Source organism: Salminus brasiliensis, chromosome 3, assembly GCF_030463535.1.
Source record: "Salminus brasiliensis chromosome 3, fSalBra1.hap2, whole genome shotgun sequence".
NCBI lineage: Eukaryota > Metazoa > Chordata > Actinopteri > Characiformes > Bryconidae > Salminus > Salminus brasiliensis.
The window spans coordinates 10120401-10132758 of record NC_132880.1 but is presented as its reverse complement, the minus strand read 5'-3'; the positions used below and the strand labels follow the sequence as shown (position 1 = coordinate 10132758).

At 42.1% G+C, this 12358-nt stretch overlaps 1 protein-coding gene across 1 annotated transcript; it reads left to right on the top strand.

Moving 5' to 3' along the window:
* The first annotated feature begins 856 nt into the window (after positions 1–856).
* cited4a (Cbp/p300-interacting transactivator, with Glu/Asp-rich carboxy-terminal domain, 4a) lies at positions 857–6637 on the top strand. The gene is made up of 2 exons (XM_072675413.1): positions 857–1073; positions 2932–6637. The coding sequence occupies exon 2, from the start codon at positions 2947–2949 to the stop codon at positions 3733–3735; it is 789 nt and encodes a 262-aa protein (XP_072531514.1). The 5' UTR covers positions 857–1073; positions 2932–2946; the 3' UTR covers positions 3736–6637.
* Positions 6638–12358: the final 5721 nt, after the last annotated feature.

Genomic DNA, 12358 nt, shown 5'->3' with positions numbered 1-12358 from the left:
AACTGACTTTCTAATCGTACTATGTGTTGGCCATACCAGTGAGTCCTGTCAAACAAATCCTTTTTGTTGATCCTAGAAAAGCTATAAACTGTAGTTAATCATAATCAATAACAGGAAGTTAAGCAGCATTGGCCTTGGATAGGCCAATGTACAATATCTCAATTTTGTTAGATAGTTTGAACCCTGTAGCTGCTCTGTACACTGGGTAAAAAAATTTTAATGGACGTAAAGGTAAAAATATTTTATTATAAGCTTTTTTTAGACTGTTCTATTCATCATGATATGTTACATAAATTCAAACTATGCCAAAAAGAGAAATTCAAAGGAAAATAGTTAATTTGTTAAAACTTTAACTATGTAACTTGACTGCTTTAACATGTCATTTTTATTGTAATAACAGAAGGTAACACCGGCCACTGTTGTGTTCATATTCCACAAAGCTCAATGAACTCAAATAAATGTAAGGCAGACCGGTTACCTTTTTTCTGAATTGTTCCTGAGGTAAACACACGTACCTCACGCAAATACCACGCCGCCTGTCTCCACAGAGGCCTCGTTTGCACTTTCCTTTTGCACGGCGATTAGACCGTCAGCCAATCCGCGCAAAGGAGAAGAGGAGGCGGGGCGTGACTCCACCCCTCCCTCCACTCTGGTCTTCTTATTTTTCTCCCACCCGTTTTCCGAGGAACGCTGTTTATTGCTCTTCGATTGGAGAGGGCGCTCAGGGTTGCTTTGGACTGATTGCTCGTGAGCGCTGAACTAATAAAGCAGGGAACCAATCCCAGAGCGGGAGGGCGGGGTTTGCATGAAAACGTGTGGGGAAAGAAAAAAAAGAAGAACGCCTCTTTCTCACTCTCCTTCGATCTCCACCACTCAAGAGATGTATATAATCCCCGAGTTGACCCAGAAAGCAACCTCCCGAATCAGGGACTGGAACGGAGCGATCGGACAGTGAAGAGACGTCCCTGGAAGAAGATCTGTGGACACGGTTTACAGAAACTGTGTCGGATTTAGCCCACGAGAAGAGTTTGACGACGGCTGGAGTCTTGTGAAAGGAATAAGGACATTTACCGGTACGTTGTGTTTAGCTACATTATACAGGTCGTTGTGTTCAGTTGACAGGTTTAGCCATTGTTCACTTGTGTGGGTTATCTGTGTATCGCGTGCATCCTTTTTTCTATTGGTTGTAGTTTTGTTATTTTCTGTAGCGAATTAGTGGCAGTTTTAGTGCTAAAGCCACTCTGAAGTTTCGCTTAGTGTTAAGCCATTTACAAAAAACAATGTAGCTACTACCCCAGTGCTGCTCCTCAGAACTCCTCAGAACATTGTTCTGTAGCTAGTTTCCTAATGAGCATAATGAACGATTTCATTTAAATCGTTAAGAGTGTAATGTTTATAAAGCGAGGCGATTGAAAGCACTCCCGTCAGCTTTAAGAGCGCGCCGTCTGCGTAAGGAACCATTCAACTTTTCCCAGATAGGACTATTCGTTTAATGAGTCCATTAGCAGACTGGCAATTTAGCTGAAGATGCTCCCCAGCGCGTAAAACGAGAACACTGAAGCCAGTGAGCCGGGTTGAGAACTCGCTCGGGGCCGAAGGCTCGCCACAGGCAGCGCCGAGTTCATGTTTGTGGAGAGGGGAAGAAAGGAGAAGAGAAATTCTTTTGTTTTTATCAAGGCAGCCATAGGTGAGGGCGCCGCGCGCTGCTTTTCGATCACCGCGGTGCGTGGGATCCTTTAATATGGGGGTTCGTTCATGCAGGCTTGTGCAAATATTCACAGGATCAGCGATTAAGAGTAGTTGAGATAGCAGCACGGTGTAGGTCGCACACTTGGTTCATTACCCTGGATGACAGTGTATACCTTCAATGAAAAAAAAAAAACGCTGGATCGTCTCAGTGTCTAATGACATAATCATAAGGGCTCCTAAGTAGAGGAGGTCTTCAGCCTGGGTTAAGATCAAGGCAATCAAACATGTTTCATTCTAAAACTGTAGAGAAATATCATTGACCCATTAGATCGTGGCTTCATATCTCCGCTCAGTGTCTGTATGGGGGCTTTGTTTGCCTAGCACTTTGTCTGGGGATCAGGCAGATATTTGTTTTGATGCTCCCAGAGGCTCCTGACTGCATTGTTTTCTCTGCAGAGAGCTCATGCTCTCACACCTTAGGCTTTGTCTCAGCCAGTGGCTCGTTTACAATAGGTTTAAGGGTTGAGCGATGGCAAGGGTATAACAGGGCCCACTTAGGCCAATTGAATTCTATTCACAAGTGAAGCTACACTTTCAATCAGAACTGTCTTATTTGTATTGTGAGAATAGTTAAGCATTGGAATTCAAACATTTTCCCACATAAAAAATAAAGGAGCTTTTTTAATGTTTTAAAAAAGTACCATGCAATCCCATTCCCAGTCTATACGGACAGTATTATGTTGTGAAAACAGTCCATTGGTTTTGTGATGTTATATATATATATATATATATATATATATGCATATATATGCATATTTAGCATAGAGCAGCTTAGCCCCACCCATTCAGGGTGAAGTTATAAGTACAGTTTCAGCCCTTTTCTCACCCTGGGCAGCCATAACAGAGCTCACAGAAACAAAAATAACATGTTTCTTTTCAAGGAATGAAGAAAAGTTATAAAATGACAACGTTCAAATGAGTTACAGCTGTTTTTATACCTAAGCCCATGTCAGCAGTATAACCCCAGGACACCCGAAAAATGTAAGGTATTGGCCAAAACAAGAGGTGTGCTGGTTCTCATAGCAACATTGTAACAGAGAAAGTGTAAACAGAAACATTCCGAAGAGTCCTTCCTTAGTTCATTTGCATTTGAAGTAAAACTGGCTCAGACGGCCGGCATGTCAGGAATTGTTTGCATTTTTCACTTTCTGTTCACTGACGTTGGTACCACATTTTTTGCAGAATCCCCACCAAGCTATGGCTGATCACATGATGATGCCCATGAATCACGGCTCGACCGGAGGAGGCCTGCACGGGTACCGCATGGGGATGAATGGACACCCCCAGCACGCGGGCCAGCCGGGCCTGCGTGGCCTTCCCAACGGGCAGATGATGCACTACAGCAGAGGCCCGCAGGGGTCCATGGAGGCGGCCATGAGGCAGCGGACCGGGATGGGGCCCGTGATGAACGGCCAGGTCGGCGGTCAGATGGGGGCCGGGCACCATCATCAAATGCAGACAGGCGGCATGATGTACGGAGGCGGCAACCAACAGCAGGGAGCACACCTTCAGGCGCAGCACCACATGCATCCACAGAATCCCCAGCAGCACCCGCAGCAGCACCCACAACAGCACCCGCAACAGCACCCGCAGCAGCACCCACAGCAGCACCCACAACAGTATATGAGCGGAGGTGGTCTGAGTTCATCACAGCAGCTTATGGCCAGCATGCACCTTCAGAAACTTAACACCCAGTATCATGGCCTTCCACTTGGGCCAGGCAGCGGACACCACATGGGAAACGGGGCTCAGTACAGGATGGTTCCAGGCCAGTTGGCAGGCATGCAGATGGGCATGGGCGGTCCAGCGTTGGCCCTCAATGTCATGGACACGGACTTGATCGACGAGGAGGTTCTCACATCTCTTGTTCTAGAACTGGGTCTGGATAGGGTTCAGGAGCTCCCAGAGCTCTTTCTAGGTCAGAACGAGTTTGACTTCTTCTCAGACTTTGTGTGCAAGCAGCAGCCTAGCACCGTCAGCTGCTGAGCAGCTGGTTAGAGGTGGATCAACTTCATATCTGCCCAGTCAGCAGCGGGTCGTTGCTGAGGACATCACAAGAGAAGCCAACCTTTCTGGTCCCAAGTGACTTTGTTTCGTCTGTGAAGTCATGCTATATATACTGTAGTACACTCTGACCTGACCCGTCTGTTGTTGAATGAACCGAGAAGGAAGAGGGGAGGGCTTTTTCCCTCTTAATCGTCACTGCTCTTTTAAGAGCTGAGCTCTGTACATGACCCTTTTTCAAGTGTGGCTTTTGTGAGGTAGCAGGCCTTGTCTTTTTCTATCGGTCCCCTGGGTTGATGATGATGTAGCTCTGTCAGACCAGGGTTGAATGTAACCTCACTTCATGGGAAAAAGAGCCCTGCGTAGAACAATGCATAGACTGCCTTGCCTCCCTGGGGGCACCTACATTCAATGGCATTTAGAAATCTCCTTATTTATGAAGACCACCAAAAAAGTGGACATATGTTGAGCTCTGTTGAAAAAAAACTGCTTTTCCTCAAGCAGAATCTTCAACCATGCTCCTGGAGAGCTACCTTACCTTAGACTTTGGATCCCATCCTAATCCACCCTCCCTGATCCAACAAATTACTGCCTTTAGAAGTCCTTGATTGGCTAAATAGGGTATGTTAGATTTGGGTTGGAGTTGAAGCCTGCAGGACGGCTCCAGGAGAAGGGTTGGAGGCCACTGATCTGGAGGCTTGTGGTGAGAGGAGCAGAATGAGTATTTTGTTTTCATTGAAGGCTGGTACTTCAAACTGGTTTAGATTATTCCTTCATTGCTCTAAATCAACAGGCAAACAAACTGGAAAAGGCAAACAAACTGGTCAGATGGTGAAGTTGGGTATAAAACTATATCTTGCTCCATGCTAGACTGCTCATTTGGTGATTTTGTCTTTACAATCCATTTTTTCACGATGGGCGCCATTAGCATAAGCAACATTCATCAAGGTTAGCATACTTCTAATGCTCGTAACATTTGTACAACTTTAACTGAATTAAACCAAATCAACTAGCTGGCACTTATGTGTCGAGCATTCACTGTAGGCTGTCTCTTTACGCTTATAAAGGATAGAGAGAAACAGCTTTGGAAAGCACTGGAATGTCTTATTAGCTTCTTTTCGCTAACTGCTGAGCCTCTGCTCCCTGCTGGGTTAGTCACAGCTCCAGGACAGCCTTAATCAAGCAGCATTAGTTCTTTTTGTATTGGACAGAATACTGATACCGGTACTTCTGCTAAAGTGGACAGATATTACAGCTTCACTCCATGTGTAGGCTAATACTGGGGATATAGCGGAGCGCCTGATAGCTACACTGAGGGGGGGAAACGCATTTGGTTCCTTTCGTCATCAGCATCTCTATCCGAATTGTACGTTTGTGGTCATGGTCAGTAGATGTAGAATGTCACTATACTGTGAATAACTTGAATTCGAGTTTGACGATACAGTGCCACTGTGTAATCGATGTCCCTTAAAGCCACATTTTTGCTAAGTGATATCTCGTAGCAAGCCGCTAAGTAGGTGAGGACAGCGTAATATGCTATGGCAATACCTTTTCTGTTGCCACCTCTTGTCTAGATTAACCTGAATGTTATTTGTTAAATTATTGTTTGAAACAATCGCCACTTGCGTCGTTGATCTCATTAAAAGGTGTTCATACTTGCAGGCTAGCGCAAAATGGCTGGGCACTCTTCTTCGCTCTCTCTCTCGCTCTGTTTATGTGCTTACATTGCAGGTTCACCCATGATTTGATTTAAATTACACACATGCCACCCCTTAATTGAGGTCAGCATGCCCAGTCTCCTCAACGACCTCATAATTACAAAAGACGTCTACGTTCATTTGCGTACTATTGCTCTAAAGGTAACTAAGAGTTTGGGAAAGGCCCCTGAGATTCTTCTTGTGGCATTTGTGGGAGGTGGTATTTGCTCTTCCCGGTGGGGGGTTGGGCTTGATATGGGAATTGCAGAGCTTGCTGTTGTACTAGGTTAATCCGTTCCACTAGAACTGCGCTCCGCTCCCTTCCCAACCCACCCAGCTTAGGGGAATAGCCCGAAACACCACAGCCAGGCCTGCGACGAAAAGCCAGTGGGGTCATATCCTGTTTTCAAACTCCTGTTTTGTACATTGTTGAACACCTATAGATCAGTTTGTTTATACTAAAATTGAGGAACTAATAAGGAAGACTGTAGTCATATATCAATGATGGTCACCTTTGCATTCATGACATGCCTATACTGTAGCACAGCACACTCTTAAGAATAAATGTTCCTCAGTGGTTCTTGGCTTGGATGATTGGTTCTAGGAAGAATCTTTAATTGAACCTTGACTTTAAAAAGGTTTATTATGCTGGCACATTTCATTTACAATAAATAGTGGTGTTTTTATAGGAGGTTCTTTTTGAGTGTTTCTTCAGTGGCATCACTCCAAAGAACCCTGTTGCCACCTTTATTTTGAAGAGTACAAGGAGTCAAGGTGTACCACTTTTTCATTATTTGGAGAGTGAGTGAGCAATATCCGCCTTAAAAAAGGGACCCAAACAAATTTCTTTTGTGAAGGGATCTCTTGCGGGTCTGCGCATCATATATCCAAATGTTCAGCCAAAGCCACTTGTAGGATTTTTTTGCTACTCCGTGTACTGTAATTGTTTCAGGTTTTATGGCCTCCCTACGGATCAATTTAGAATGTACAACTGCAGGCTTACTCCAGGCGTCTTGTTATATGAGTGGGATTGTATGTGCTCCCTCAGTTATTCTGCTTCATTTTTTTGTTTTGTTTTGTTTTTCTGTAACCTCGCTCCCAGAAATGCTTTTTTAAATGTTGTCGATTCTATCTTAAGAAAATGTATTTATTTTCACTGACAATAAAATATTTATTTAATGAAGCAACATTTGCCTTCCTGTGGTGTTCTTAAAGTGTATCTTTCTCACATTAATACACAGAATATTATAAATATAGCCAATACATTGACCAAAAATATATATGATGGATACAGTAATAAATTAGGTGGGGCTGGACAGTGCTGTCCAGGGAGAGATCTGGACAGAAGCGGAAGTCAGTCAGGGCTGTTAAGGGCACTGGTGGCTGGAGGGACCAAGCTAAAGCCACTGAAAAATCTGTCACAAAAGCTGTTGTTACAAAATTCTGTATATACTGTAAAGTACTTTTCTAATCTTACTCATAAGCATATTTGCCATATGAGAGATGATGTTAAAAGAGTAGCCCAGCATTTTTAATCTCATCTCTGTTGTGCCCCTGAGGTACAGTTTTATTAACTCAAACAACTATAATTAGGGGTGCAGATATGGTGTGATAAGTGGACAGGGTGGTAATGTAGGAAGGCAGTTGCCTACATGCAGCAATAATTTCTATGCAAAACTAGGTGAACAAGAAGAATCATATTCCCATGAAATTGCATGCATCATATGTCAATAGAAAAACTCATGTTATTATTAAATGTAATAAGATCCCATATTTTCTGATAGATGTAGGTATTTCTAAAAAGTGGAAATTCCTGCAAACTCTGCTGACTCAATAACTGCAGCTTTCCAAACCTGCTGTTAGAGCTACAAAGGGGGACCAACTCCATGTCCAACTCAATGCCCATGGATCTAGAATGGGATGTCATTAAAGCTTAGGAGTATTGAGTAGGCGTCCCAATACCTTTGTCTTTATAGTGTACTTCAGAAGCAAAGAATTTAATAATAATAAACCATCCTGCAACGGCCAAAATGGTCTTGCATTAAATTAAAAAGTCAGAAGGATATGCCTCCAGTATGTCTACGGTATATCAGAATATTATGAACGTCCCTGACCAGGAAGCTGTTGGCTATAAATGTCTGGGTGGTGGACTATCCTTAGTCCAGCAGTGACACAGAGGTGTTTAAACACTCCAGCAGCACTGCTGCACCTGATCCACTCACACCAGTGCAACACATACTACTAACACACCAATACCATGTCAGTGTCACTGCAGTGCTGAGAATGATCCACCACACAAAAAAGCTGCTTTGTGGTCTTTTGGGTTCCTGACCACTGAAGAACAAGGAAGCTAATAAGGTATGCAGAGTAACAGATGAAGTACTGTCTGAATTATAGAACCGCTCCTATACCCCTCCTATATGGTCAGTGGAGCTGATAAAATGGGCAGAGTTCATTTGAAACCAGGGGTGGTCGTAATATTCTGATATGACTGCATATAATTGGTTCTTTTGGAGATAAATAGGAAAACAGGAAAAGTGTAAACAACACAGCTCTTTCACAAAAAGAACAGGGTCTTAAGAACCTTGAGAACATTTAATAAAATAGAGATAGCTGACACACCCCTCAAAAAGGATTTACTTCAGCTTAGTTGCCATTATGACGGTGATTACTTAAAACTACCCAAAACATCCAGCTAACCATACCAAAACATCTCTTATACCATCGAAAAACAGAACTACTAAAGTGATTCGTTTCTAACGAAATAGAAATCCCAAGGCTCTTTAGTCACATATGCTGTAAAACATAACCTGTATTTAACAGATCAGTAAAAAGTAATTTTGTGTAAAATTACAGAAAATCTGAATATTATTATTAATATTTTTGTTAAAATTAGCCCTAATGCATTTCAATAAACAGGTTATTTTTGTCATTTTAATATGATTTTTCAGAGAAAGAATAGGAAAAACTTGTAAAAATGCATTTGCCAAGGTTCTGGCTTTAAGCCATTTTGTAATGTGATGGTGCTTCCAGTTACTCTCATAATGTAGTCAATTGCACCGTTTCTGCTAGACTCTATTAACACCTGTGTAACTACATAATACATAATATGCTGTCACAACTTTTGAAATACCCTTGTGTAATTACATGAGTCAGATCTGATGTTGATACATGTGTATTTACATAAGCTGTACTACTGTAATCCAGCCAACTACAGTTCTATCAACAGTACTTGTATGCGTCTTGTATGGTGTGACTTTTCATTAAGTGTAAGGCCGACATTCTTATTTATTTATAGGCCCCAGCAACCACTCTCATCTTTTTTTGTGTTGCTTTTCGCTTATTCCTCGTAGATCTCCAAAACAAACTCCTTATCTAGGAGTGGATGTTCCCACAGCCAGAGGCCTAATCCTACTTACTCACACAGAGAGATCAGGTCTGACTGTCCTGCCTGAGGGACAGTCACTTTGTTATGTCTCACACAGAGCAGACCTAATCCATAAACAAGGATGATCTGCAAATGACAGGGAGTCCCAGGTGTGGGACAACACCTGTTGAAGCTATTCTGTTTGGTCATCGATGACAATGGAGTTTGAACTTAATACAGAAAAAAAATACAAATGGAAATGTATAAAATTTATTTCAATGAAATTAAATGAAGTTGATTACTGTTAAACAGCCATTCACATGATGTCTTTTATTGAAGTCTAGATCCTGTAAATTATGAGGTTGTTTAAGAGCCATAATACGAATATTGTTACATGTAAGCTAACACTACTGCGTTTCAGTAAGACATCAGTAAGATGCATTAAAATAAAGCAGGCTATAACAGTCATTTCACTTTGAGGTTTGTCATCCTTCTTTAAGGATGACCACGAAAGTATTTGAAGAGGTGAAAACCATTTCCAGTCTGGTCATGTTGAGTGCAGGTCAAGTTGTAGAGCTTGTCAGGCCAAGCTAAGAAGGGAAAGCTCTATTATGTATCCATGGTTATTTGGTAAAGAACAGATAACTGCACTTTATCGTAGATTATGTTCCTGCTGAAAAATCCAGCTCAAAACCAGCTTCTGTTGGTAACTGGTTTCAGATTATCTAAGATGGTTCTTGATGTTCAAGGTGGTTGAAAAGCTGTACATTCAGGCAATAACACACCCTATGCTGTAAGCAAGATGATTGAGCAGCTTATCTCTTCACCAGCACGGCATATTATTTCATTTAAGTTTGATGGTTTAGCTGGTCTATCAGCATGACCAAGGTAGTTGACCAGTTTGATCAAGCTGGTCATATTGATTGGTTTAGTGTGGTAAACAACTGCTTCTCAAATTTAACCTGCCAAAACCACTAGACTACCACACTGGCGAAGCATGCTGGTTTGTGCGGCTGCCAACCCAGTGACATCAATTCAGTAGACTGTAGCATTAGCTTACATTTTGCAATATTCATATTTGGACTTGTATATTAGCGGATCCAGGAGATGTACAGGGGGAAAAGGTACACACAGAAAAAGAACACAATGTGTCTAAAAAACGCATTCATGTCTCCCATTGAAAATCAAGGTTAGACCTGGAGTGCCAAATATGGACATAACAAGGACTCCAGAATGACGCATGACTTAAGTGGTCTCACAAACAACAACATGTTAAATAATGATTAGGTTGTTGGCTCAGTGTGTGGTTACCCAGCTTGCTGATTAACTTCATCTGGAATGCTGCTAGGTTAGCTTTTAGCCTAGCTCAGATACCCACACGTTTCCTTGTGTACCACTTTTGACGTTCTTTCCCTGGCTGATGATATCTGGCAAAGCTGCGGTGACAAGGCCTAGTTTAAAGTTACATATTTTGTGGTATCTAGCAGTCTTGTGAGGATATGCATGCTCACCAGTGTTACTAATGCACAGTCGTGGGAATAGAAAAGTAACAAAAGCTCCATATTCCCAGAATGAGGCCACTGTGTTTCTGCACCACCATCTCTGACTAGGGAAAGAATGCTGTTGTGTTTACATTTTTTAGGTGTACATATTAATGAGTCGAGGCTGTTATGATAGGGTTTTGAAATCGACCCATTTTACAGTTTTCTTTTGCATTTAAAGAGGCAAGAGTGGTTTATGTTCATGGTATGTCACGTCCATGTATCAATCTTCCCTTATGGCAACTATGGCAAGGAAAATATGGTTACATATTTTGTCACATTTTGTTGTCACAGTGTTAAATAACTTTAATTGACCAAAATACACATCTGCTGTCAACGCTAAGATGGCAAAATAAGCAAAGCAGGATTGCGTGGGCCATGCAACACTGACAGTGGATCACTGAAAAAATGGAGGGTGTTCAAAAACCTTTGACCGGTAGTGTATATATTCATAAACACTTTTAATGTCTCAAAACCACAGTTCACTCCTTACTCCATGGGATCTAAGTGGCAAAAGCAGCCTCTTTGAATTACGCACATTAACCTATTTAACCTATAGCAGTTTAGGCCCACTTAAAGTTATAAAGAATGTTCAGCCTGTTGAATTCCAAGGGAATGATCATGTCCAAATTATTTTGATTTGTTTTTGTGTAGATCATCACAAGTGGTAAAATAATAAAATAATACAATTTTGAATGTGGGTGATTTAAATCTGTGTTCAGGACATGACCCGGGCACCCTCACTCCCCTGAGCTCTTCTTTTGACTGCAGTGTTTGGACTGCATCTTCCAAAAACAACAAACAAAATAAAAGAAAAACTTCACAATACCCCATTGTACGTGGGAACCTAGAAATAATTGGTAGGTAGGCCTACCCAAATCCCCTTTGCTTGCTGATAAGCACACAGTCTAGCCTCTCAATAGTATGTCTGCTAAATAGCTTCGGGACATGTAATTGCACAGTGCATGTCAGACTGTAGGTTTAAAGAGTTCTGATTGGCGCTATAACGCTGTGGTGCCTGTGTGGCCGTAATGCTAATCCATGTCTGAGAGCGCAGTATCTGTGTTAATCACATCCCTCCTTCGGGGACACAGAACATGACTGTCTATCACACTGTTCAACCCAAACAGGGCAATGATCCAAAACAACATAGCTTCCTTGTCCTATCTGGGTGGTTATTATGATAATCTCATGTGGTACAGAGAAATTAGCTGAAACTAACCTATTCATATTATCAGTGATTAGCGTGTTCAAGTTTCAAGTTTCAAGTTTCAATTTTGGTTTGGTTTGATTTGATTTGGGGAAAATGACTTCTTTAAGCAGAAAAAAGATGTCTGATCCACTCGTACCAGCGCAACACACCCTAACACAGCACCATGTCAGAGTTACTACAGTACTGAGAATGGCCCACCACCTAAATGATACCTGCTCTGCGGTGGTCCTGTGAGGTCCAGACCACTGAGGAATAGATTGAAAGAAGGCTAACAAAGTACATGTTTTTCATTGGACATTGATGAAATATACTTTGACAAGGACCAATTTCTGATGGCTAGATGTCTGGGTCAGAACATATGCAAAACATCAGGCAGGTCTTGTGGGGTTTTCAGGTATGCATTGTTCACTACCTCTAAAAGTGCTCCAAGGAAGGACATTCCAGTAAACCATCAACAGGGTCATGGGAGCCCAAGACTCTCTGATGTGTGTGGGGGGTGAAAGCTAGCCTAGCCTGTCTGGACAGGACTTAAAAGATCTGCTGCCTAAGTCTTGGTGTCAGATACAACAGGACACCTTCAGAGGTCTTGTGTAGTCCGTGCCTCTAAGGGCAGCGTTCCTGTTTTGGCGGCATAAGGGGGACCTACACAACATTAGTCCCAGTTGTGAACTACACACTTGTACTATAAGGTATATACTACATATTATTTTAATAGTGTGGGTTTGGCAGGTTAGTACACCAATATTACTCATTTTGTGTAACCAGGTTTGTACTAATAGGAAGTGAT